The 26,749-nt window shown below is 49.7% G+C and overlaps 2 protein-coding genes across 3 annotated transcripts in view; one reads left to right on the top strand and one right to left on the bottom strand.

The window, feature by feature from the left end:
• The window catches only part of LOC144730193 (acylglycerol kinase, mitochondrial-like), a 15,625-nt gene extending 1,687 nt beyond the window's left edge, over positions 1-13,938 (top strand). The window contains exons 2-15 of the mRNA XM_078610805.1: positions 898-937; positions 2,292-2,371; positions 4,149-4,224; positions 5,141-5,233; positions 5,859-5,891; positions 7,130-7,224; positions 7,975-8,044; positions 8,855-8,934; positions 9,383-9,440; positions 10,624-10,777; positions 11,511-11,602; positions 12,105-12,172; positions 12,312-12,384; positions 13,423-13,938. Of these exons, the coding sequence (XP_078466931.1) occupies positions 898-937; positions 2,292-2,371; positions 4,149-4,224; positions 5,141-5,233; positions 5,859-5,891; positions 7,130-7,224; positions 7,975-8,044; positions 8,855-8,934; positions 9,383-9,440; positions 10,624-10,777; positions 11,511-11,602; positions 12,105-12,172; positions 12,312-12,384; positions 13,423-13,548 (1,138 nt within the window). The 3' untranslated portion in view covers positions 13,549-13,938. The remainder of the gene's footprint in view (positions 1-897; positions 938-2,291; positions 2,372-4,148; positions 4,225-5,140; positions 5,234-5,858; positions 5,892-7,129; positions 7,225-7,974; positions 8,045-8,854; positions 8,935-9,382; positions 9,441-10,623; positions 10,778-11,510; positions 11,603-12,104; positions 12,173-12,311; positions 12,385-13,422) is intronic.
• Positions 12,417-26,749, bottom strand: IFT57 (intraflagellar transport 57). Of its 2 annotated transcripts, none has more exons than XM_078610806.1 (12): positions 26,668-26,749; positions 23,745-23,884; positions 22,907-23,069; positions 21,935-22,053; positions 21,214-21,304; positions 20,999-21,076; positions 20,009-20,119; positions 19,010-19,081; positions 17,999-18,130; positions 16,522-16,584; positions 15,742-15,808; positions 12,417-14,956 (listed from the first exon to the last, which is right to left on the bottom strand). In XM_078610806.1, exons 2-12 carry the CDS (start codon positions 23,882-23,884, stop codon positions 14,799-14,801), a joined length of 1,194 nt encoding a protein of 397 aa, XP_078466932.1. In that variant the 5' UTR covers positions 26,668-26,749; the 3' UTR covers positions 12,417-14,798. The 2 variants fall into 2 exon arrangements, with proteins under 2 accessions (XP_078466932.1, XP_078466933.1); XM_078610807.1 differs by lacking the exon at positions 26,668-26,749 and adding an exon at positions 26,566-26,649.

Here is a 26,749-nt window from a genome sequence, read left to right as displayed (position 1 = left end):
GGCAGGGGGTCAACAGCACGGGCGTCTGGGGTAAGGGGAGCGCCACGCCGTGGGGGAGGGCACCAGCAGCAGAGGAGCACCGCGTCGTTGTGTAGAACCACGTTGTGTAGAACCACGCCGTTGTGTAGAACCACGTTGTTGTGTAGAACCGCGTTGTTGTGTAGAACCGCGTTATTGTGTAGAACCACGTGGTGTAGAACCGCGTTGATGTGGAGAACCGCGTCGTTGTGGAGAACCACGCTGTGGTGTAGAACCACGTTGTTGTGTAGAACCACGTGGTGGAGAACCGCGTCGTTGTGTAGAACCACGTGGTGGAGAACCACGTGGTGTAGAACCACGTTGTTGTGTAGAACCACGTGGTGGAGAACCACGTGGTGTAGAACCACGTTGTTGTATAGAACCACGTTGTTGTGTCCGTGTCGATGGGTTTCCACTGTTGAGTTTCCTCGCGGCTGCTGAACGCGGGACCCCAAAATGCCCCAAACGCTCAGCAGGCCAGCAACAAGCTGCACTCTTGTTATCAACTCAAACCTGTCAACCCCTCATCAGGGCCCTACCTTATTACACACAATTGAGATCGTATTGGTCACCCAGTGCCCTTACAACTCTCAACGTTCATCCTACAAACTCACATCACAAGGGAGAAACACAAACAAATAGACAAACACATTTTTTTGACCCGCATTGAAACGGCCGTATGGCGTATGGACCTGAACAACTCAATCTCCCTGTACAAGAATACGGGGTAAACCGAGTGGGATGACAGCTATGGGCCCCGTATGTTACGTAGCCCTCAAGAGATGTTGATGCGCCTTGCGTTTGGTTTAATAACCAGCGCCGTAGCGACAACAGTGATTTAAGTTCTGATCTCCATTGTCATGTCATCTTTGGTTTCAGAGCAAGCCTTTTGCGAAGAGCTGCATGCGAGGAAGCCTTGGTAAGGTCACGTGGGTGTGTGTTCACGTGGGTGTGTGTTCACGTGGGTGTGTGTTCACGTGGGTGTGTGTTCACGTGGGTGTGTGTTCACGTGGGTGTGTGTTCACGTGGGTGTGTGTTCACGTGGGTGTGTGTTCACGTGGGTGTGTTCAAGTGAAGGGTGTGTTCAAGTGAAGGGTGTGTTCAAGTGAAGAGTGTGTTCATGTGGGTGTGTATTCACGTGAGAGTGTGTTCACGTGGGTGTGTATTCACGTGAGGGTGTGTTCACGTGAGAGTGTGTTCACGTGGGTGTGTGTTCACGTGGGTGTGTGTTCACGACTGATGGATGCGACTGTCATTTTAAACATTAAAGCATTAAAAATCGCGTTCAGAGGGGGGAGCCTTTGCCACATCCACTGCTGCACGAAGGCCTCGGCACGTCATGTCAGTCGTTCGGAGTCCTGCGACCATACTTCACCACCCCGGTCGGTGGTGACTGAATGGGAGCACAGAGACGAGTTCACTTTGATGATCCTGCACTTATTCAGTCTCGTCACGCAACTCCCCGACGGCCAGTCGCCTCCTTACCCCCCTTGTATTGCTACTGCCATGGCCGCTGTTCCTCCCACGGACGTCTGGTCCGCACTGCGACACCGGTCACCATTCTGCTGGTCAACCCGCTGACACAGTCGCCCCCCGCCACTCACGCCACTCGGCCACTCACGCCACTCACGCCACTCGCCTTCTGCTGCTGCTTCCCGCTCGCCGCCCCATTTTATAATTCCCTCCCGTCGTCTTTATTTTCCCAAAACCTCAATCATGACCTTGCTCGGTTCAAGAAATGTACTGGCCCTCGTGTTTTTGCAACACTAATCGCGCTAAGAACAGGTCTGTCGGAAAGACAGCGTCTGAATGAGACGCTCTCATTCAGATGCTGTCTTTCCGACAGACCTGTTCTTAGCGCGATTCACCTGAGGACGGCTGCTTGCGTTGTGGCCGAAACGTCGTGAGAATTGTAATTTATTATCTTTTATTTTTATTATTTTGTTATTTCCCTTCTACGTGACTTTACCGAAAGAACCAAGAAGATGAATCCCTGCAGTCACGAAAGCTTTCAATCGAAACTAATCGCGCTGTTTATCCTAGCGGCCTGGCGTATTGGGCCTTTGAACCTGTGCCCATCAACTTTAATGTAACAGAAAGATATTGCTCGTCGCTAATGTTAACAACCGTGGCCGGATATCGGCGGTGGCCACCCACGCAAGCAACTACCTCGGCAGGTGAATAATAATAATAGCGTGTGCACACCAGTGTCTGGTAAATCGTCGTGTAGAGCGTTTGATCGTGTTGGGTTCTCTGGCCCCGTCTGTCACCAGGTGTTTGGAAATGAACGGCTGTTCCTGGCGGACGCCCCGAAGCGCATCACCGTGTTCCTCAACCCAGCAGCGAGCAACGGGTGAGCGGCACTCAAAGTGAACGCTGTTTAGCCAGCTGCGAGGGTTCAATCGAGCTGGATGTGAGTCTCATTTCGCAAGGGTGATCTGGGTCACCGACATGAAATCAAAGCAAATAAAGCAAAGTACAGCACAGTTAAGCAAATAGGAATAGCAGCAGAGAGAGAGAGACACATGGAGAGAGAGAGTAAAGTTTTTTGAACCAGAGACCAGGAGGACATTCCCATTTGCAAGACTTAACTCTCTTGCAAATAGAAGGTTACCTCTATCCCGCGTGGGGTGTCCATCGACCATCACACGTCCACCGCCTATCACACGTCCACCGCCTATCACACGTCCACCGCCTGCATGCAGTCTTCACTGAGGGCTTACATTTTCAGAGCCCTGCCCCCTTCGCCAATCGTCCATCGCTGCGCATGGATTTATCACGTAGGAGGCTTTCGCGACCAATAACATCCATAATACAGGTTATTTGGGTTAGATCGTGTAAATAAATAAATGTGTCGTTAAACCCGCCACCACCCCACACAGCCAACTAGTAAGGGTTGTCACGTAAACGGAACGTGCCGATTCGTCACTAGTACAGCACACCGGTGTGTTGGAGAGCCAAGCCACAACATTCACAATCTTGAGTACGACGTTTCGCCAGTAATTACAACCAGCTTCATCAGGCGGACAGCCAGATTAGTGGAGAAATCCTCCTGTTTCGTTCCTTAAATAGAGACGTAGATGTGCGTGGAGTTTATTAACGCGGGGACCTCGGTGCTCGTGCGGTGTGACGGTCGCACGTGCCGTGTTTCTCCCACTGTGTGTGTGCTAAGGATTACTCTGGGTGAAATAGGTGAAAAATAAAAGGATTACCCTGGGTGAAATAGGTGAAAAATAAAAGGATTACTCTGGGTGAAATAGGTGAAAAATAAAAGGATTACTCTGGGTGAAATAGGTGAAAAATAAAAGGATTACTCTGGGTGAAATAGGTGAAAAATAAAAGGATTACTCTGGGTGAAATAGGTGAAAAATAAAAGGATTACTCTGGGTGAAATAGGTGAAAAATAAAAGGATTACTCTGGGTGAAATAGGTGAAAAATGAAAGGATTACTCTGGGTGAAATAGGTGAAAAATAAAAGGATTACTCTGGGTGAAATAGGTGAAAAATAAAAGGATTACTCTGGGTGAAATAGGTGAAAAATAAAAGGATTACTCTGGGTGAAATAGGTGAAAAATAAAAGGATTACTCTGGGTGAAATAGGTGAAAAATAAAAGGATTACTCTGGGTGAAATAGGTGAAAAATAAAAGGATTACTCTGGGTGAAATAGGTGAAAAATAAAAGGATTACTCTGGGTGAAATAGGTGACAAATAAAAGGATTACTCTGGGTGAAATAGGTGAAAAATAAAAGGATTACTCTGGGTGAAATAGGTGAAAAATAAAAGGATTACTCTGGGTGAAATAGGTGAAAAATAAAAGGATTACTCTGGGTGAAATAGGTGAAAAATAAAAGGATTACTCTGGGTGGAATAGGTGAAAAATAAAAGGATTACTCTGGGTGAAATAGGTGAAAAATAAAAGGATTACTCTGGGTGAAATAGGTGAAAAATAAAAGGATTACTCTGGGTGAAATAGGTGAAAAATAAAAGGATTACTCTGGGTGAAATAGGTGAAAAATAAAAGGATTACTCTGGGTGAAATAGGTGAAAAATAAAAGGTCACGGCGGGCGCTTCAGAGTCGTCCGTGGAGATGATTTGCACGTTCTGCCCGTTCTCCGCGGTTGTTTCCAGGAAGGCCAAAAACTTGTTTGACCTCAACGCCGCTCCGATCCTTCACTTGGCGGGATTTGAAGTCACCGTGGTCAAGGTAACGAGCACGTGCACGTGTGCGGGTGAGAATGTGCACTCTGGATCGTTTGTCTAGGCTCGCGTGGGCTCTTGAATACATTCACAGACAGGCAAGTGCCATGAAGACGTTGTCTCCGTGCATAGCCCTTGGTGTCGATCCACTGCTGGATGAGTGCTTCCCCACGCCATGTGGTTTGTCGTGGTGGGGGGGGGGGGGGCATCACTTAACCATATTTCACCACACTGCTCAGTGCGGATTCGTGAAGGTGGGGAGCACAGATGTCGGAGCTGAGAAGTCGGAAACATTTATACTTGCTGCTTCTCACACCCACACAGGCCCCGAAAACGCCTGTTTTACGCGTTCGTGGTGGCCCATCTAGGCGCTATACAGGCTAATGCCTGCTTGGCTTTCACGACCGGGCGAGATCAGGTGCAGTCCCCGGCGCTTTGACTATAGGCACGTGGACTGGTGCATACTCCGAAATCTGGTTAATTTTCCTTTGTACAATTTCTATCACAAGTCTATTCTTGGCCTGTTTTTTTAAAACGATTGTAGTGCAGCCACTGCAACCACACTTATGACTTTCATCTGTGATTTGCTGCACAATTTCTTCGTGTGCGTTATAAATCAAGTAATTTTTTTACCTACGATCGTTGTCTTGTTACGGTTACGAGAATTGGGAATCTTGAGGCGGCCTCTGGCAGCGCGCAGTGCGGCAGTCCGTGGCGGTAGCTGCCGACGTCTGGCACCGGGCTCATCGGCGTCCACGGACGTGGCTTAACGATCCACATTGCCGGTGATACGTCTGTTGTTTTTTGCCGAAACGATCCCTTAAATAATCGGATTGCCCGGCCGGGTACGGGTACCCATTTGCGACTCTGGTGCGGCCGGGTACGGGTAAGGAATCAAAACCCGTTTGCGACCTCTGCCGCAGACCGATCACGAGGGGCAGGCGCAGGACCTGCTGGGGGTGCTGGACCGCACCGACGCCATCGTGGTGGCCGGAGGGAACGGCACTCTGCTCGAGGTGAGTCCGCGGCGAAGCACGCGGGCGGACAGCCTGCTTGTGTGACGGTCAACATCGTTGGGTTCGCGCGTGTTTTATACGTACGTGTGTTGATCTTCTTTCGCACCGTACGTAACCAACCGTGCTAATCGGAGGTGCGGGGTGTACGATGGGTTCACGTTACCTTTCTGGCGGCTGGAGGCGCTGACCATTCATGGCTGTGTCAAGAAGAACGGTGCTGGAATGGATTCGCCACTCTGAATGTTGTCCGTTCAGTGGATCTCTGGGGCGTTGTTCGAAACGTCCCCAAAACCAACTTCAGCCGCTGCTGCCAGTGCCGGGTACTTAGTAATGCGCTGGTCGGAGCGGCGGTGCACTTCGCAATTGGACCTGGCAAACCTAAATTCGAATCCTGGCCACGGCTGACATCATTGGAAAGTGATGTCTGAAACGGTCCTGGGCCCCCCCCCCCCCGTTCACAAACCTGCAGCAGTACGGTCACGACTGACTGAGGGGTGGATTGACAAAGGGGGCTGTGAATGATTATTTCTGCGCGAACCGTTGTCTGCTGAGTCTGTGTCTCTGCATCGACGTTGCCGTGAAGCGGTTGTAACCGCGATGGACGACGTTGTCCGTGTGCGCTCAGGTTGTTACGGGAATGCTGAGAAGAGACGACGAGGTGAGTCGACCTTTTGAGAACATCGCCGTGCGGGAGCAACGTTCATCATTCACGAGCAACGTTCATCATTCCCAACACCGAATTAGTCTGGAATTAGCATTGCCAAGAACATCGAGGCACGGAGCTGTGTTTGTTTTGAGAGCAGCGATCTGGGTGCGACTGTAACCGCACCGCCCAGAATTTGCCCGATCTCGATTGGCCTCGGAGACTAAGCAGGGTTGGATTGGCGAACGCCGATACGCGCCATCCTCTCCGAGGCGGCGGTGTTGCCGCGCTACGAACCCGGTGACCCGAGTTTTGATTCTCGCTCACGGCCAACACCAGTGACGATTATTTGTACCGGTCCTGGGCCTCGCCTAGGTCCACTCAGCCTCATTGTATGTGTGCATGTTGAACTTCTTTTGCACCAACCGTCGTAATCGGAGGTGCGGGGGAAGGACAACAAATTAAACACAAAAGCAGTTCTAAAGAAATGATTTTTCAATGAAATTCGTTTTCTCAAATGAGTACCTGGTGTTGTGTGTAAACATCGCCCCTGGAGAGACAAAGGCAGCCAGGCATGGAGCTGGCCAGTCACCACCTCGTGTGCCGTGCCGGCCTAACTAGGAGCTCGCTAACAGCACCTGCCCCAGCACTCTTTTAAAGTTCATAATAAAGGCTTTTTTAGGGGTTAGATTGTGCCACCCGCAGGCCAATTAGTAAGGGTGGTGGTGGGCTAACGACACGTTTATATTTACGCGATCTGACCCAATTAAACATTTACTATTAACACTATTGGTCATGAAAGCCTACTACGTGTTAAACCAGTTTGTTAAATTTAACACTTAGTACGCTTTCGCAACCAATATTATTCATAATAAAGTTTTTTGGGTTAGATCGCGTGAGGATAAATTTGTCGTATCCCTCCAGCACCCGACACAACCAGGAAGGTTTGTCACGTCAACAATGACGCGTTACTGGTAATTACATCCCGCATCGTTGGGCGATTTGCTGGGTGTAATTACCAGCGAAACGTCACGGTATTCAAATAGTAAATGTTGTGGACTTACTCTCCAACACACCGGTGGGCTGAAGTAGTAACGAATTGGCGCGCTGTTTACGTGACAACCCTTACTGGTTGCGTTGGGTGGTGGAGGGTTACGATACATTCACACTTACACGACCTAACCCTAAAACCTTGATTATGAACGGTCTGTTGAAGGTTATACGGCGGGGGGGGTGGTCTTTGTCTTTGTCAGGCCGACTTCAGTAAGATCCCCATTGGGATCATCCCGCTGGGCAAAGTGAACACCGTCGGCGGCATTGTTCACCTGCAGGAGGAGGACCAGGTCAGGTGAGCGAGCAGCAGCACCGAGACACGGTGGCCCCCACCCCACCACCCCCCCGTGTGCGTGCTGGGCCCCCGCGATGGACGCCGCCGCAGCCGCGGGACGACGACGTAGCTCTGGGTCACACCGTCGTCACCGTGGTCGCACCGTTGCGTGGCACACACTCACTCGCACACTCACTTGCACACACACATACTCACACACTCGCACACTCGCCCCCCAGTGCGCTGAACGTCACGGTGCGCTTGCCTGTCCGGGAAAGTCTCGCTGAGCTCTCGTGACCTGTTCAGGAGGGGTCCTGCCGAGTTTTCGCGGCGAGGGACGATGATTTCTACGTCGATTTAAATCGAGTCATTCGTGGGTAAATGTTCGAATTTGGCAAATTGGACCGTGATGCCGACACGCGACGGCCTACAAACGCGAATGGCTTAACGGGATTTTTAACGCCGTCCGCCTTGAAGCGGACGGCGCGTCGTGTTGCGGCTAAAAGAGCCCCGCTAACAATCAGGGCGGCCGCTGGATTCGAACCGTGAACGTCCGTAACAAGCGGCGGGCACGCTACCACTGGGCCGAGCGTCGTGTGCAGCACGCAGGCGAGTGGTTTCTGTTGTGACTTGTGCAAACAATTTAAACATGGACATTGCAGTTTTCAGTTTAGTTTTTACATGCGCATGAAGCGGTGCCACTGTCGTGTCAGAATACGAGCGAGCGAGTGCGTGCCGTGCGGCGTGCGTGTGCGGCGTGCGTGTGCGCAGGAGAATCACCAGCGCCACGCTCGCCATCGTCAGGGGGAGCACGGTTCCCGTCGATGTCCTTCAAGTCGTGGTAAGGGCGCCTGTTTTTTGTTCTATTTAAATTATTTCCCCCCCCTAACCTCCAGTTTGTGTTCCGATTGTATTCTTGGTGTCTTGTCACGAAACAAAGGGTCCACTTGAACAGCTCGCACCGCTGTTCGGCTCTTTGCGACGAGCATCCGTGGCTTATATTTTTCTCCGATTAAAAGCACGGGGCCCTGCGGGGGATGTGTTCCGAATGTTTACTCGGCGCGTAACTTTCCGTCGATCGAGACGTGACATGGTGCGCGCGCTCACCAACGTTGTCTCTCGTGTCCGGTTGACCGCTGTGAACGGGACGGATCTTTTATCGTCGCTCGAAAACATTTCCACGAGATCCCGCACAGTCCCGATCGGCGGCCGGGCGGCAAGCGACACATGACCGTGTATTTTTTACACGCTTTTATTTAACTCACTCTGTTGTTGTCGTCGTCGTATCCTCAAATCTTGTAACTCAATTTTAACCCACTTCCCAATGTGGTATCGACTGCAAACTTTGTATACTTATGTCTTACTGATGACAATACTATATTCTATCATTAAAAAAATATATATATTTTTTTTTAAACCATCTTTTTTATATGTTATGTTTCGCCTTGGCTCTAACTGTCCACGCTCAACTGACGTTGGCTGTAAATCACCACGGCCCCTTACGTTATGGCAAGCCTCGGGGCCACTTCCCCGAGTCGTGGAGTTCTGCCATTACTCGTACGGTACATTTAATTAAAGCGTGTTTTTTAAAAAGTATTTAAAAATATGACTTGTGAAACGCAACGTTGCGTGCGCCTTGCTCCGTGGGCAGGGCGTCGAGGGGAAGCCGGTGTATGCCCTGTCGGAGCTGCGCTGGGGGAACTACCGAGACGCCCAGGCCAGCGCCCCCAGGTACCCAGGATCCTCCGTTTGTCGTCTCTTCTTCTTGGTTCTTTCGGTAAAGTCATGTAGAAGGGAAATAATAAAATAATAAAAATTAAACATGATAAAATAATTCTAACGACGTTTCAGCCACAACGCAAGCAGCCGTTCTCAGGTGAAGAACAGGTCTTCCCGGCAGACCTGTTTTATAATGTTTTATTTTTATTATTTAATTATTTCCCTTCTACGTGACTTTACCGAAAGAACCAAGAAGATGAATCCCTGCAGTCACGAAAGCTTCAAATCGAAATTTTGTCGTCTCTTCCTCACACCTCCGATTTAGCACGGTTGGCTACGTACGGTGCGAGAGAAGTTCAACAGAAGATCCCTCGCAGTACCGCACCCACAACCGTCTGGGTTGACAGCTGTGATCTTCAAATAACGGAGTACGCTGACGCCTGTTGTTGTTGTTGTGCAGGTACTGGTACCTTGGCCCCTTGAAGAAGGTGGCCTCCTACTTATTGAGCACCTTCCAGGTACGTACCCGGTGGTCGCCACTCAGCGACTCATTCCGTCACAATCCTTAGCGTCGCGCTCCGTGCATCGTGTGGCTTGTGGCTGTTTTATGCGCGGCGTTATGAGCGGCGTTATGAGCGCAAGTTGCGTGCAAAGTCACAACGCGGGGGGGAAACAAGTGGTACAAACAAGAAGAGCAACAAGAATTGCTGGAGACCTTCGTTCGTGCGATGGAATAATCCGTCTGCCTCCTGCACACGAGCAGATTTTGTCGCGAGGTGGTGAACATCTTGCCACGGTGGCGAGATGTTAACTACCTCGCCTGGGATACAGGAGGTTGTCAGTTTGATCCCGAGCCCCTGGAGCCTGCTGTATATTTGGAGTTTGCGTGTTCTCTCCATCCCCGTGGTCGCTTGGATTCTTCTCTAGGGTCCTCCGGTTTTTCCCTTCCGCATTTAGAATCAACAACACGCGTTCAGAGTATTTGGTTTCTGTAAATTTCCACGTCATAAGCTGCTTTCATTGAGCTATCACTTGTGGCCAGGTTACTTTTGAATAAGAGCTACGTGGTAAAATATAAAAAGAGTTTAGTTGATGGTTTAATCTCTACGGTGGATGTACGTTGCGGGCGTGCCCCCCCCCCGCTCCCTCTTGCAGCCACTGCCGTTCGTCTCAACCACCGGCCAAGTGCGCTAAGTTTTAGTTGACGTCGGTTCGGTGTCTTTAGCCCGCGTACGTTCTCCAACACGTGCGTTCCTCTGCGTCGGTGAGATTCCAAGCGTTGCACCTCCTCCACGCTTCTTGGTGCGCTGTTCAGTTTCCTTCCCTGTGACTCGTCAGCGTCCAACGGTCCGATCCGTGTCAAAGCAGTTGATTGAGAACGTTGTGAAAATTCGCATTCAAATGTGCAGTTTTGTCACGAGCCTTAATTTACATTTTTAAAAAAAGCTTGCTTTCACCACGAGTACATCCACGTGTGTTTGGTGTGCGAGGTCCTAGGTCGACTTAGCCTTAAACGGGTACCTGCTGTGGTGTGCAAGCATTTGCACTGGGAGAGACAAAAGTGGTTGGACGTGGCGCTGGCAACCCCCACCCCCCTGGTGCACTGCCGGCCTTCATCGGTGCTGCTCGACAGCGGCACTTGCCTCGGCTGTCTGTTGGGGCTACACGGGGGATCTTTGTCTTTGTACGCCTCCCTTTCAGGAGTGGCCTCCGAGCCGCCATGCCCTCCTGTCGTACGCAGAGCCAGCGGAGAGGCCCGAGTATGTGGAGGAAAGCCCCGGCCCAGTGCCACGGGCCTCCCTGTGGAGGAGAATCTACAACAGATTCCTTCGACTGCAGGAGAGTAAAGTGCCAGGTGGGCTCCCCCACCCCCCCGGACACCGCCGCACTCGCCACACTCGCTACACCGCAACACTCGCTACACTACAACACTCGCCACACCGCCACACTCGCCACACCGCCACACTCGCTACACCGCAACACTCGCCACGTCGCAACACTCGCTACACCGCAACACTCGCCACGCCGCTACACTCGCCACACCGCCACTCGCAACACTCGCCACACCGCCACACTCGCCACACCACCACTCGCTACGTCGCAACACTCGCTACGCCGTGCGTTGCTCACGTGTAGCACAGTGAGCGGTTATAACTCCACCACCCCCCCCCACGTCCTACCTTTTCACCAGGCCACACTTAACCAGGCCACACTTAACCAGACCACACTTAACACCAAGACTGTGGGGTAGGCCGTCGCCCAGCGGCGATTTGACCATTGTTGATAATGACGAAGCGTGGATTTACGTGTCGCCAAATGTTCCGCTTTGTCCGATTTTGGTGAAAACGACAAATTGCCAAGGCAGTGAATCGTTTTGTCAGATTCACGTTAGTTATGTCCGTGATAATGAACGCTTTTGTTTTAGAGAACCATTCAACCGGTGAACAGTGCGGTTTTAGACATCCTGACGGGGCTCTCAAGATCCTGTTGCGTCGTTGGGTGCTCGCCCAGTGTGGGTGTGCCGGGCGAGCGAGCGAGCTCACGCCGCTGCTGTACAGGCGGCCGTGTCGTGTGCCCTCATTGTGCAGAGAAGCCAGTGGAGGAGACGCCACAGACCGAGATGGAGATTTCCTCGATGGAGGTGGTGATCAGCAGCCTTAACGCCGTGCTCGATCTCAAGGTTTGTGGACATCCCCCCCCCCCCTCCCGCGTCTCCCTCGTTTCTGGGTCAGCGTCTGCATTCCGGCTCCACGATTGCAACACGCAGATGACCCGGTGGCTTTATAAATTATAATTTTTTTAGTGTTGTTTTTTTGTTGTTAATGTGCAAATAATGTCACTTTCAAACAAAAAAGATTAATAAAACACAAACCAAGCCAAGCATCATATGATACATCAACCGGTCAGTCAGGTGGTGGTGGGGGTTACTGGAGGTTCGGGTCGCAAGCGGAGCGTTGTGAAGAGCCCTTCTTCCAGCAGTGGCTGCCAACTATTGTTTTTTGTACAATTCACAAAAAAAATCATCACAATAACATTGTTACCTTAAAAGTAAAAAATATCTAAAAGGAGATGTTTGGGGCAATAGCACATAAATAATATATTCCAATTATTAGGAGCGTTTAAAGCGTACGTATTTTGGTGACGCTTAAACAACAAGTTGCTTTGTTCTGACACCCCAACAGAAGCCAGATGCGGTGGACATCGTTCTGATGCCTTCCGCCGTCACAAAGATGGACTTCATTCGTGCAGGGTAAGCGAGTTTGCGACTGGTAAACGTGAAAAGGCGAAACCCCGCGGCGCGTCGCGAGGACTTGAGTTTGAGAAACCGCTGGAGTTGGGCCGTGAGCGTGCGGAAGACACGGCAGTGATGGCGTGCGCTCCCCTCGCAGGATGCAGAAGGAAAACGCAGTCCGCGAAGACTGCACGAAGCTACAGGCCAAAGAGGTTTCTCTCAAGCCGCAGGTGAGGGAGGGTTGCACGATACGTGCGACCACATTGCTGCTTAAAAGAGATTTAATTAAAATCAAACTCCTCAAGACGCCCGCGGCAGCAAAGCGAACGCTTGAGAAATGGGAAACACAAACCGGAAACCACGCACTTCAAAGATACGTTGTTGGCATTTAGTTAATTAATGACAATGTTCTTATCATGCATGCCATAGACAAGATGCCAGTCAGACCACAAACATAGCAGAAGTCACCTCTTCAATTAGATGGCTCGACTTGGCTACACTGCCTAGATAATTGCAAGATTATCTTCAAACTCTTCCAATCTGTTGTTTAGTCTTCACACAAATAAACATAGCCATGTTTTGAACAGAAATAATATTAGAAATAAACCTTCGTTAACTATTAACATTATGGAATATTTAGGAGTGAACACATATGGAATGTATCCATAGTTGGCGTGTTTTCAGAATGTCACTTAACATTATAGGCGTACCAAAAACTCGTTTAACAAAACAACAATGTGTTATTGAAGAAAATGGTAATTTAGAATGATGTAATACTATAGAGTATAAGTTTATTGTACAGAGAAAGAGCTGTGCAGACTTGCAATAGTTCATGCCACTGCTGGCAGAATGGCCTCCATAGAGGGAGTTCTAGAGCCCCATGAATAGAGGGAGTTCTTTGGCCTACTCTTCTAAACTGGCCAATCTTCTCGGAGGTGTAAATACTCGCACTTTCCCCAGCACGCGTCACCTGCCGATCCGCTGTGGTTGTGACCAGTTACACTGCTGGGAGATGGACAGAGGCGGGGAGATCTGAGAAACTTGCAGCAGTTTCAACTGCTGCGGCAGGAGATCAAAATCTAACACAAGCAACCTCTGGATTGCACGCCCAGTGCGCTCGCCATAACACCACAGCAAGTGTGACTCTAACGTTGTAAATTAGATGGTTCGATGCGAATGTGAAGGAGAACGCCTTTTCGTCGATAAGCTAGTGACCTCTTCCGGTTGCCCAGCGTTTCACGTGTTGGATGATGGGTTTGGCCCCCCAGGTGCAGGGCGGCTGGTTCAGCATCGACAGCGAGGAGTACGAGGCGATGGACGTGCAGGTGCGCGTGCTGCCCTGGAAGCTGAAGCTCTTCTGCCACAGCTCCATCCGTGACAAGCTGCTGCAGTGAATTTGGTCGCAAGTCTGCCGACTTTGTAAAATTGTTCGCGTTTCTGTGTTCGTTTTACGAGTGTGAACAAAATAAAATCCGTGCAATCGAGTTGTGAATTGGGAGTTGAAATAAGCAAAGTGGACGCCATTCTGGCAAGACCAGTACTTGTAAAGTGGTTAAATTAAATGTCCAATAAACTGTGTAAATGTCATCATTATGCCGATTTACATCACACATGATTTGAAAATGCCCCCGTATTAGGTTGCCATGCCATTTGTGGTTTACATTGTACAAGTTTTAACAATTGCAGATTGAAACATGTTATATTCACCATTCCATTTGATGTAAATTACATTGTGAAGGAATATTTTTGGAAGTGGACAGAAGAGAAATAAAGTGAGAACATGAGCAGAATGTTTCTTGCGTTGAACAGAGAAGTCGGTTTTCTGGCAATCGTTCCCGATCCGTGAATTTAAGCGAAAATGGTCAACACATCACTTGTTTAATTTAGCTATATAATGCTGCAGTTTTAATATATGTAACCTTGGCATCGTCACGGTTACACATATCAATACGAGTGTTCTGTAGCTGCACCTTCAAGGTTACCAATTCTACCATGGAATGATTTCAAATGAAATAATACATCATTAGACCTCCTTTGCCTGTACCACAATATAATAATAGGGTTTTTCCCCTTTTTTCTGGCAATAAAACTGAAACCTTTTTACAAGGATTCATGTCTGCATTAACCACAATACTTGCAGTCAAAATGCAAAAAAACATACTATGTTTGCATTTTGACTGCAAGTATTGTGGTTAATGCAGACATGAATCCTTGTGAAAAGGTTTCGGTTTTATTGCCAGAAAAAAGGGGAAAAACCCTATTATGAAACACATTTCAACTCGAGTAACGGTAGCCGAGAGAACAATGCATTTACAAAGCTCCTTGGATGGTTCAACGCACGTCTGCTACATGCCATTTAACATGTAAACATTGACAAGTTACGGGACCATTCGACTTTGCTCATGACTAATGGACGTGGGTTTCCATGCCGTCGGGGCTTCACATTTCAGCCGGGGTCTGCCTGTGGCTCGCTGACCCAGATAATATTTCGGCAGCCGCCACACCGCACCCATTATATACATCTTGCCATGGTTGCAAGTCGCATGCCAGCTCCTGGTCTACCGGCGATACAGAAAACATTGAGAGAAATGAAGGTCCTGGATGCAGTAGAGTGGCAACGGTGGATGAGGAGGAGGGTGACGCCCTAGTAGGTGCCGTTGGCGTGCATATCGCGAGTCATGTCGTGCTTGTCACTGACGCGCGCCTGCAGCAGCATGTGCTCCACGACCCCCACGCGCACGTTCATGTGCTCCGTCTCCTGCTTGAGGCGGGTGAGGGCCTGCTTGACACGCACCAGGGGCCCTGTCCCAACAGAAACCGCACGCGCCACTTTGCGTTACGTGGAGCAGTTCACGTGGCTGGGAGAGGGGGCTATCTTGGCCGAGTTGGTGCACGGTGGCGCTGCATCGTTCGGTTTGTTTGGCACCATGTCCAACGTTTTGCTCCACGTGCTGGGAGCGTCTGCAGGAACAGTGCTCCCCTATCGGCAATGGTGACAACCCCATGCATCGCGTGCACACTTGGGACCGAGTCTTGCTCCGGGCAACTTTAACATCTACGGGTAGCAGCTTCGGCTCATGGGTAACGGGTAATCATCCAAGCCAAGGACGCTTGGATGCCCTCTCGGATGTGAGCAACATACGTGAATTCCAATCCACACGACCTCACAACGCACGTGCGGCATGCTTGTTCACAGTAAGTAAATGTTCAGCGTAAACGCATTTGTAGTGGTGGAAGCGGGTCTAACCCGATCACGTCACATCGGTCTGCTCCTTACGGGCCTTCACAACATGCCAGGAGGGGTTACCAGCCCTGCACACAAGGTCTCTGACTGGTGGGCAGAGGGGGGGGGGATCTTTGGGGAGTTGTGAGTCCAAGACCAGGCGGGTGCACAGTCAAGCACAAACCGAGCGTCTGTTTGGTACTGCACTGGCCATCGTGAAGCTAAAGGCGGTGGACGGTGACGTCGGGGAAGAAATGGTCCACCGCTTGGCCGATGTCTTAAGTAGACGTTGCGTATATGCGTGCAACACCATGTATACATGTACACACAGCTATGCGTGCAGCAATAAACTATCCACACTCACCTCCATCAGTCATGCTGCTTCCTCTTTCCTCCATGTCTTGTTTCACCTTTTCGAGCTCTTCTGTGATCTAAATTGTGAAAACACGCACTTATTTAATGTTGTGTTTAAACTATAAATGAGCAAAGAATACAAAATGCAGGTTCTTCAATGGCACACCGAAACATTCAATATTCTTCAGCTTATTGTGATACTGTATCTAAATCTCAACCGTTAATATAAATAGATTAAACTTACCACTGGACAACACAAGACCAGCACCACTCACTCACGACTCTTACATCACTAACACTGCCCATGCTGATCACTCGTCATACACACCACTCATGCCACTTGATATCAACTCTCACCTTTCACACAAACATCTCCACTAAGTCGTCACTAAGCCACCCCTCAACAGGTTCCACCCAATCACTTCCCCCCCCCCCCCCGCTCTTTCACCCCGCTCACCCATCTTGGCAAAATGACAATCTGATAACGGATTTCAGTTAATTTGATGGTTAGCGACGGCTATCAACAAGCAGGCGTTCTGAATTGCTGACTGGTTCGGAAAGGTTCAATTACGATGCTTGGCATCCATTAAAAAATTGCGTGCGGGAAGTTCTGAGCATTGCAACGCACACCTTCGCATTTGCGAGCGAGTGAGCGTCCGTTTTCGTGAGCGTGCGTTTTCGTGTGAGCGTGCGTTTTCGTGTGAGCGAGCGAGCGTGTCTGTGCGTGCATGCTCGTGAGCGTGCGTGTTCGTGTGAGCAAAGGTGAATGGACGACGTTTGTCTCGCAAACCTCGGCAAGCGTCTGCGCTCGTTCGGTCACCCCTCCACTGCCCTGCCGGTACTGATCCTTGACCTGAAAGCAACAGCACCGTGTCACTGCCACGGTCGAAACCATCGTCATTTGCAGCACGTTTCACTCTCGCCTCTCAAATGTATATTTCCGCGTGCCCTTTCAGCAATCCCGCTGCTGTATGGCGGCCTTCCCACGCCATGCGAGTCGCGGGAGTTACCTGGCCGTATTTCACCACGCTGGTTAGCGCGAGTTGGTGAAGGCGGAGAGAGCATGAGATTCCGATGCAGAGTGCAGTACAACAATGGATTTGCTGCGCTGCCCTTTGCTGCTCAGTGTCGCACGCAAAAGCCGACAGCATCCGCTCGATGCACGGCAGGGGCCCCATCCAGGCTCAATTCTACTTGAGTTCTGAGATTCCTTAAAGGCTGAACGAAAAATCCAGCTTCCCACTCGGCACGGAAGATTTGCAGTCAATTGGAATGCACATCGCAATCATCGCCTCTTCTTCGCAATCACCGCCTCCTTCTACGAAGAACTTGGCAGGATCCTGCTGACAAGGAGTCGTGAGACGACTCTCCTGGGTGAACAAGCGTACGAATTTTAATCGGCAACGTAATGCGAGTGCCCTGCTGTCATACCGCCTCCGGTTCTAACATTGTTATCCCAAGCGCACCTTCACGTCTGGTAAACACGTAAACATTCTTAATCCCAAGTTGTATCTTCCATTCGCCGTTTGGTTAAATGTTGCATTGGATTACCTTCTGTAAGAATGAAAACAACTGTTTCGGACTGGCATCACCGTTAATCTGGAACGAGCATTGGAGCTATGCACTTTTAAATCTCGTAATTTCTTTAGAACTGTATTTTGCATTCAGTTTGTTGTCCTTCCCCTGCACCTTAGCTAAGTACGGTGCGAAAGAAGTTCACACGTACATACATAAACGCTGGGTCTGGCATGAGTGCCAGGGCTGGTAGTGTAAGTTGATTAGGGGGATGGATGTCCTTGCCTGCGCTAGCTGCTGCTGCAGGGTTTGTCAAGGGGGTAGTGCCCAGGACTTTTTCAGACATTACTTTCCAATGATGTCAGCCCTGGCCAGGATTCGAACTTAAGTTTGCAGTGCGCCACCGCCCCGACCAGCGCATTACTCAGTACCCGGCACTGGCAGCAGCAGCAGCGGCTGGTTTTCGGGACGTTTCGAACGACGCCCCAGAGATCCACTGAACGGACAACATTCAGAGTCGCGAATCCATTCAAGCACAGTTCTTCTTGACACAGCCATGAATGGTAAGCGCCTCTAGCCGCCAGAAGGGTAACGTGAACTCATCGCACATCTCGCACCCCCGATTAGCACGGTTGGCTGCATACGGTGCGAAAGAAGTCCAACAGACGTACGAACATTAACGCTGGGGCTGGCATGAGTGCCGGGGCTGGTGGTGTAAGTTGATGAGGGGGGGGGGGGGGGCCCTTCCTTGCCTGCGCCAGCTGCTGCTGCACAGTGCGGTACTGCTGGATGAGACCCTCGAGTTGTGCGTTCATGTACTTCTCACGGCTCGAGATTTTCTCCAGAGTCCGAGACATCTCCTCTTGCAGTCGCTCCAGCTGACCCTGAGATGACAAAAAACAAAGATCCCCAGCGTAGACTTAACATACTGTCGGGGCAAGTGCTGTTAGCGAGCAGCACCTATGAAGGCCGGCCCAGTACATGAGGTAGTCGGTGGTCAGCACCACGCCCAGCCGCCTTTGTCTCCCCAGTGGTGATGTTTACACACTGCACCAGGTACTCATTTGAGGCCGAATCGACCTAGGGGAGGAGGCTCAGAACCGGTTCAGATAATTAATCGTCACTGGTGGTGGCCGTGAGCGGGAATCGAACTCGGATCACCGGGTTTCATAGAGCAGTGCGCTAACCACTACACTACCGATATAGAGACACACACATGCACGGATTCACTTACAAACGCACCAGCACATGTACCAACAATTATTCCTCAACACATGTACACGGACATAAAAACCCGTGCATTTAAGCCAACAATAATATGAATTACAGCCCTTTATTAATACACTGCTCGATGTCATGTCATTCATGAGGATTGTTTGACCTTCACCATGCTGGTCATAGCAGCAGGTTGATCAGGGTGAGCATGCTCAGGACTGGTTCAGACATCACTCGCCACTGATGTTAACTGTGGTCAAGAATCAAACTCTGCTCTCCGAGTTATTAGCGGAGTGCACAGACCACTGCCACCACTGCTCCACGCATCTGCAAATCCATACATGTCGAGTACACAACATACAAAAGTGGGTCACTGCCTGTACACACCAATTTCCACACACATCAGTATATTGACTGCACCATTGATCGTTTTCGTAGATACAACAATGTTAGTATCAAGTCAGGTTGTGTAAATTCAGAATGTGTGTGTCGTGTGTGCGCACGCGTGTGTGTGTCTAGACGCAAGCGCGTACATAAACAAGACAAACCTTGCTGTCCAGAAGCGCAGAATCGATTCCCTGACGATGTTGGTGCATCTGCTCAATATGAGATCGCCAGTCCTAAGGGTGGACACAATCAGGCATAGATCACTCTCAGGGTAGCCTTGCTCCCAAGTCGACCAGTCAATTGTGTTACTGCAGAACACACGTGGTTCATTCAAAGTACACGGTAATATGTAGCAACGCTCGGTGGACTTATTAGGAACCCACTGGAGGTAGACACTTTTAAATCTCGATTGAAAATTAATTTCTTGAGAACTGCTTTTTGTGTTTAGTTTGCAGCTTTTCCCCCGCACCTCCGATTAGCACAGTTGGCTACGTACGGTGCGAAAGAAGTTCAACACACAGTCAACAATCACGTTTTTTACTCCCATTATTAAGCCACCTGTATGTCTAAAGCCTGTGCCCTGGCCCCCAGATGCTGCCCTGGTGGTTGCTGCCCCAGCTGTCCCTGGGGATTTTTAGTGAAAGTTCCCAGACACCCCCTGACACTGCCCTGTTGCTTGTCGATGCAATACTGGCTGGTCCGGGTGTACCCCTTGGCTCGCTGTTATGTATGTATGTTGAACTTCTTTCGCACCCAAAGTTGGCAACAGGGGGAAGCACAACAAACTAAACACAAAACTCAGTCCTCAAGAAATGAGTTTTCAATTTGGATTTAGAAGTGCACAGCTCCAGTGGCTTCCTATTGGAAGAGCGTTCCAGACGGCCGCAGAAGCGCATCTGAAAGCGCGCGATTTGTTCGACGCGTTAGACAAAAGCCGCTGCTGCGTGGATAACCGCAAACAGAAGGGTTTTGGGGTAGGCCCCGGTCGCTTCGTCCGAGGCTGTCCTCTCTCCAGTGTTTCCCTGCCCCGATCGACCCCCCCCCCCTCCCACCCGCCTTTCTATCCCAACATGAAGCGTCTGGAGACGCGGTCGCATTCAGGCGCCGCGCGCGTCGAATTTCTCGACCCTTCCGGTTGCGTGTTGAGAGAGAGTTAAAACCTTGTGGTCGCTGCGCACGGTGACCCGCAGCTGAGGGAGGATGCGCTCCAACTCCAGGCTCCACGCTGCTGCATCGGTCTGCGACTCCAGGACGTCGGGCCCAGGTGTCTCCTGTCCGTCGCCAAACCGCCACAACCGCCCAACGTCATTACCGTCAAAGGTAATGTACTACTACACGGCAACAAACTTGATTCACAATTGTAATTAGTAATTAGAAATTTTTAAAACAGCTAATCAAAGGCAATTTTTATTTATTTATTTAGGAATGTATCGTCATGTATATATGTCACGTTGACATCCTTTCGTCAATCCACTGCTCGATGAAGGCTTCCGCATTGAAGGTCATTGGGGTTTGTTTGACCATACTTCACCACGCTGGTCAGTATGTTTTGGTGAAGGGTGGGGCCCAGGACTGGTTTAGAAATCACTCACCAATGATGTTAGCTATGGCTGGGATTGAAGCTCAGGTCACTGGGTTCATGGCGCAGTGTGTGCCACCGCGCCACCCCACGCATATTACAGACGTCATGGAAGGGCATATTTGTGGATGTTGTGACTAGAACAACACCTGTCTGCGAATTGTCTCCCCAGTGATGATATGTACAAATCACACCAGATACCCACTTAAGGCTCAGCTGTCCTCAGAAAGGCACAGGATAGATCTGTACACCACTTTCCACAGTGGACATCTGGGAAAAAGATCTTCAGAGCTCATCGGATTCCTACAGTCTAAATACAAATTCTGATTCTGGTAAAAGAAATGCAGGCTGGCAAACACGAGACATTGCACAGAGTGATGTTAGGAGAGCTGCACACACACACATACCTATTCTTAGGTTTTTTCGGTAAAGTCACGTAGGTAAAACATCAAAATTAATGATTTTATTTTCATTAATTTTGATGTTTTACCTACGTGACTTTACCGAAAAAACCTAAGAATATGATTCCTTGCAGTCACGAAAGCTTCAAATCTAGAATTAACACACATACCTGTTTCTTGCTCCGAATCTTGTCCAAGTCGAGCAAGTTTTCATCCTCCTCCTCATCTTCATAATCATCGACATTCCCCTGTTGTACACAGTCATTATTAACATCACTCAATCAACATGAACATGGACCGCACTTTCACAAATCCCCTGCTGGCTGAGGGCTTCTCCACGGCGTGCGGCGAACAGAGTTATTCGGCAAGATACACACATACACACCCCGGCGCTTTCTTCCACTTTATCAAGAGTGAGCTCGGAGTCATCAATCACGATCGCCTCATCTTCCTGCACCTCCTCTGGATACAGCGGCCTGTGGGGGTGAGACAAGAATAAGGTGGTCCACTCTTATGATAAATAGAACTACAAACGATTTCATAGGTTTTGACCCTAACCTGAACAAGAAAATATCGACAATTTAATTAAATCTTTCATGTAACCAGATAATCATCCACAGAACAACAAATCTCTTTTGCAAGAGAGAGACTCAAGGACAAAAATGAAATCAAGACATATTTTGCATTTGAATAAGCTGATCAAGCACAAGACAACTAACAACAGTTGCTTCACTAATGAGATGTTCACTTAGCAGTGAGTTTACATGGAATATGATGAAGAGATGAGTCGGAGTAGCTGCAGCTGACCGCGCCGAAACAAAATAGATTTCCCCAATTTTATCCCAATTATGGAAATCGTATCAGCGTCACGTCATGGGACAGAATCAGCTCGGATCTCTCACCGAGCAGTGTAAGTTGTTGTTGTGTCAGAGATGGGCACACAGAAGTCGATAGCACAGAGCCTCCTGCGAAGCCCCTTCAAGTGACCTCTGGTCTACACAGCGGCTGATTCCACTTGGAATAGAATTCAATAAAATTGTGCATTCTAAGACTGGTTTTGTGCACAGTGGTAATATGGCTGGGTGTAACGTAGAGAAGCACAGTACATTTGCCATGCGAAGTTGCTGTGCGTCAGTGCGGCCTCTGCCAACCGATCCAGGGTGTAGCATACGAGCTCCCCACAGCCCGTCTTGAGCCGCGACGGAGGGAAATCCACCGCAGCTCCCTATAAACGCACACAAGAACACATCAGCATAAATACATGATGTACGTTCACATGAAATTCTGCCACTGGAATCATGACATGAGACGAAGCATTTTTGGTGTTTCCATAACTTCCACATATTGTCAGAGAATGATTCCAGAAGGGTGACTGTGACCATTTTACAATGTGTATGAGTGCAACCCTTTTGTGCTGCTTATTTCTATTTATCGGTATTCAAACGTGACAGTAATATGTTGGAAAGTACAGTTAAGTGCTGATGCGTAAATAATATCATAATTTAGACATTGTTGGATGAAGGCCTCTATACTCCCGTGTCAGTAATGGGAGTTGTTAAATCATAATTCACCACATTGGTCAACGTCGGTTGGTGAAGGGTTCGGAGCCCAGCACTGGTTCAGTTAGTCGTGGCCAGCAAAGCAAGCGCAGGTCACCGGTGCCGTAGTGTCGCGCAGCAACCACCGTGCATGCTACCCCTGCACCCCCATGATTAAGCGTCAATTAATGACATGTAGATTTGAAACTTTCGTGACTGCAGGAATCCATACTCTTTGGTTCTTTCGGTAAAGTCACGTAGGTATAAGGTTTGAAAAACCTTTAGTCTGCATTAGCAGCAGGCCATGCTTTCCCACCTGATGACGGACGCTTGTGTTGCGCCCGAAACGTCGTGATCTATTTTATTTTTATACCTACGTGACTTTACCGAAAGAACCAAAGAGTATAGTAATGACATGTAATAATTAACATGCACAAATCAAATGACATGGCGCGGGGAGGCCTTCATCCGGCAATGGATCGACAAATGCCTTCTAATTATTGTTACCGTCATCGTTATCCAAGGCATGCGTGTTGTTACCGTGTTCCGCAGCTCTGTGAGGATGCGGGCCAGCGTGGCGTTGGGGTCATCGTGCTCGTGTGGCGCTTCGAAGGGCCGTCCTGCCTGATTGATCAGCCAGCTGGCTAGTGAAGCAAACGCATGGAACTGCTCGCCTGGATTAGTGGCCAATGCAAAGTAATGCCTGGGAAATGACAAAACAGCACAGCTTATAATTGACGCGTAAAACAAAATAAAAATTAAACCAAGGACTGAAATTGTAATGGAGCATTTATTGTGTCTGTTCTGCTTGTAAGAGAACGGCTCACTGCATACTTTTGGAGAGAAATGCACCAAAAAGTAACCAGTGGCACCCCGAAAGTGTTCCATTCCAATGTTTCACAACTCCAGTCCTCGTGACCACCCAAAGTCCAGCTTTTCGTGATTTCCAATCTTTTCTACTCATCCAAATTAAGCCACTGCACACACTTCATGCATCGGATTGTTGGTAATCATGGAAAGGTGTACAATTTGGCGTTACGAGGACTGAAGTTGGGAATCACTGTTCTATACCACATGCGCCCATCCTCTATACCCCATGCTATGCCCGTTTGTTCCTCCATCCAACAGTCGTACGGTTTTAACATTACTGATAACGCAAGACAATTCAGTTTTGATTTATACGGCATCTAAATAAAACCGCATTTAATACGCTGCACAAAATAGTAGAACATGCGCAGTAGGGAGACAACTAAAATTGGGAGCTTTATACAGCAAAATGACAAGTTGGACACTTAACAAATCTATCCGATTATAACTCGACATATTGGGTGGCAGCAAGGAGTAAGACTAAATATGCTGACATGTCTGTGTGCCTTGCCTGGAGAGAGGCTTCATGTTGTGTTGTTTGAGGAAAGTCTCTTCGTATCGAAGGAGCTTCAGTTTATCGCCGAGTTCCTCCATCGTGAGGAACGCCTGATGTGCGGTCCCTGGCCCATGCTCACTCTCCGCCTCGTCCATCTGCGCGAGACACAAAGCATCTTTACACCGGCCTCTGTGGGCTGCGCGGTCAGCTGACCACGACATTGCTTTCCGAGACCCAGGCGTGAACAACACAGCTGCTGGGAGAACAGCGTAGGGACATCACGACCTTGCACGGCTCGCAAACTGAGTGGCGGGGCTGCTTCGACATTCTCAACCGGGTGACAGCGAGGAGGAGAGCCTCGTGGGCTGTTTTACAAACAAGGCGGGTGAATGGAGGTGCTGAACCAGCCACCAGAGAGGAGGATAGGGGGGTAATAGCAGGCCTGAACCTCCTGGTTACACAAGCCCACAGGGGATTATTGTGTCCGTCCGTCGTGCAGGGAGGGTGGGGAGGGGCTGGGTGGGGAGGGTGGGGCTGGGTGGGGGTGGGAGGGGTGGGGCTGGGTGGGGAGGGGCTGGGTGGGGAGGGTGGGGAGGGGCTGGGTGGGGAGGGTAGGGCTAGGTGGGGGGTGGGAGGGGTGGGGCTGGGTGGGGAGGGGCTGGTCACCCCGTGGTGTCCTTATAAAACTCAACGTTTAACCTACTCACGCCGCCTTGTGCCCGCCCTCACAGTCGGCCATATTTGCGGAATACACCACGCCGCCGTTGACCCTGTCCATTGACCGAGCAACCCAACGTTCCTACCAGCTCCCTCCGCACGAATGTGTTGTGTGAGAGAGTAGCGAGCAAGACCACCCTCCTCGCCACGGCGCGCCTGGTGGTAGTGGTGTGTGCAGATTAAGAGTGAGCGCGAGAGAATTCTGGCCACCGGTTGCTTGTGGTTTTATTTAAAAGAGCGATAAACCCGCAGCGAAGGGCCTTGGCCATCGCTCGGCTGCCTAAACTTCTGCAAGGGTCACAATGAGCCGGAGTCACCCCTCGACGGCGTTCAACGTCCACGTTGAACGTTCACCGTGAGAGCCTTTCGAAGGAACGGGCGGCCAGCCCTGTCACACAATCATGGACCGCCTTGCCAACTCACGGCCACCAGCGGAGTGGAACGCAACCCAAAGGCTCGAACCCACAATAGACTCAAATAAACAACCAAACCGCTGTCACACAACAACAAAAACCCCAATAACAATTCGAAATCTTCAGAGTTTTATCTCCATATATATAAAAGGCAAAGTTGTGATTATGCGTCTGTTCAAAATGTTTAGCGTACTTCCCGACATGCAACAAACTGGAAATTTGCCATGTGGGTACTTTCCAGACTGTATACCATGCAAAAAATATAAAAATGCACTTTATTATTTATTGGGGGGGGGGGGGGGGAGGTCAATAATGCAGTTATTTTTTGCACAGCAAGTGAGCTGTGACGTCGATTCCCGCTCACGGCCACCACCGGTGACGATTATTTCAACCGCTCCTGGGCCTCCCCTAGGTAGACTCAGCCTCATAAGAGTAACTGCTGTGGTGTGTGAACATTGCCACTGGGGAGACAAAGGCGGTCGGGCGTGCTGCTGTCACCCACCCCCTCGTTAAACATAAATAACGAAGGTGATGGACTCCCGTCGCAAAGAGGGAGATTGGGTCACAACTACAAGATAAAGTCCGTCGTGTTTTTGAGGAGGGGGTGACCATTTAAATCAGTGCTCGTTTCAGAATCAGCATCTTTGTTTAGACTGCTGGAGGAGGAATCCGATGAGCTATGAAGCTCTTCTTCACAGACGTCCAGTAGGGAGCGAGTTACAGCAGCAAACAATAAAAAAAGGATTTGAAGTTTTCGTGACTGCAAGGATCCATACTCTTTGGTTCTTTCGGTAAAGTCACATAGGTGAAAATAAAAATATTAATAAAAATAACTAAATTAAATCACGACGTTTGCATACTTCAGCGATAGTGTTTGCTGATGAAGGGACGCTTGTGTTGTGCCCGAAACGTCGTGATTTAATTTAGTTATTTTATTTTCACCGACGTGACTTTACCGAAAGAACCAAAGAGTAATAAAAAAAAGTGAGTGCAAAATAGAGAAAAGAAGATAAGCAAGTCACTAAATATAAAGCACGGGGAAGACAACAAAAACAATAAAACAATAAACCAGTGCCAAACCACGCCAAGACTCAGCCCCTCAATAGCTGCGACATTAACCCTCCTGGCCACTCCACTGCTGGATGAAGGCCTCTCCCCCCACGCCGAGCCGCTCGTCGGGGCTGTTGGGCCATACTTCCCCACGCCGGTGATCAGTGCACACGGGTGGAGGTGAACTCGTGAAGGTGCCAGGGGCCGACTCCGACATCATTCAGCCACTGATGTTAGAAGCCGTCCAGAATTCTCAAGTTCAAGTTCATGTATTAGGTAGAGCCTTGTGAGCCATTCGGCTCTTGAATCGGGTGCAACCGCAACAAACAAAAAACAAAAACATGAACAAGAAAACATCTTAAAGTGAATATGTGACTAAGTGCAAACAGATCTACCCCCAGGTTTCATCGCCTCCTCGAAGCACGAACAAAACGAGCCACCGACCTTTCTGGAAATTGCTTAGAACACCGCGCGACTAAGAATGGATCATTTTAATCTTTGCGATCATTTAAATTGTTGTAATAATTTTAATCGTTGCACTCGCTTTCATTTGCCCACGACGAGAGCAACGGTAACGCCACTTGCTAGTCGAGGCAGAGCCACCGGCGGACGCAACTCGGCAGAGAAAGCGATGAGGGGTATGGGGGAGGAGTAACCTGTGTTTGGTTCGCGATGAACGTGTTGGCGACGTCGCGTGTGAGACCAAGAGAGAGAACGAGAGAGAGCGATGAAGCCGTGAAAACAACCAGGCTCCCTACCTCTTGCCGCCTCCCGCTGCTGCTGCTAGGCCGCGTTGCCGTGGAGACGGCGGGCGCCGTAGCCACGTGACCCGAGGGCGGC

The sequence above is a fragment of the Lampetra planeri genome, chromosome 35, assembly GCF_965212315.1.
Source record: "Lampetra planeri chromosome 35, kcLamPlan1.2.h2, whole genome shotgun sequence".
Classification (NCBI taxonomy): domain Eukaryota; kingdom Metazoa; phylum Chordata; class Hyperoartia; order Petromyzontiformes; family Petromyzontidae; genus Lampetra; species Lampetra planeri.
This window is presented reverse-complemented; position numbering and strand designations above follow the sequence as displayed.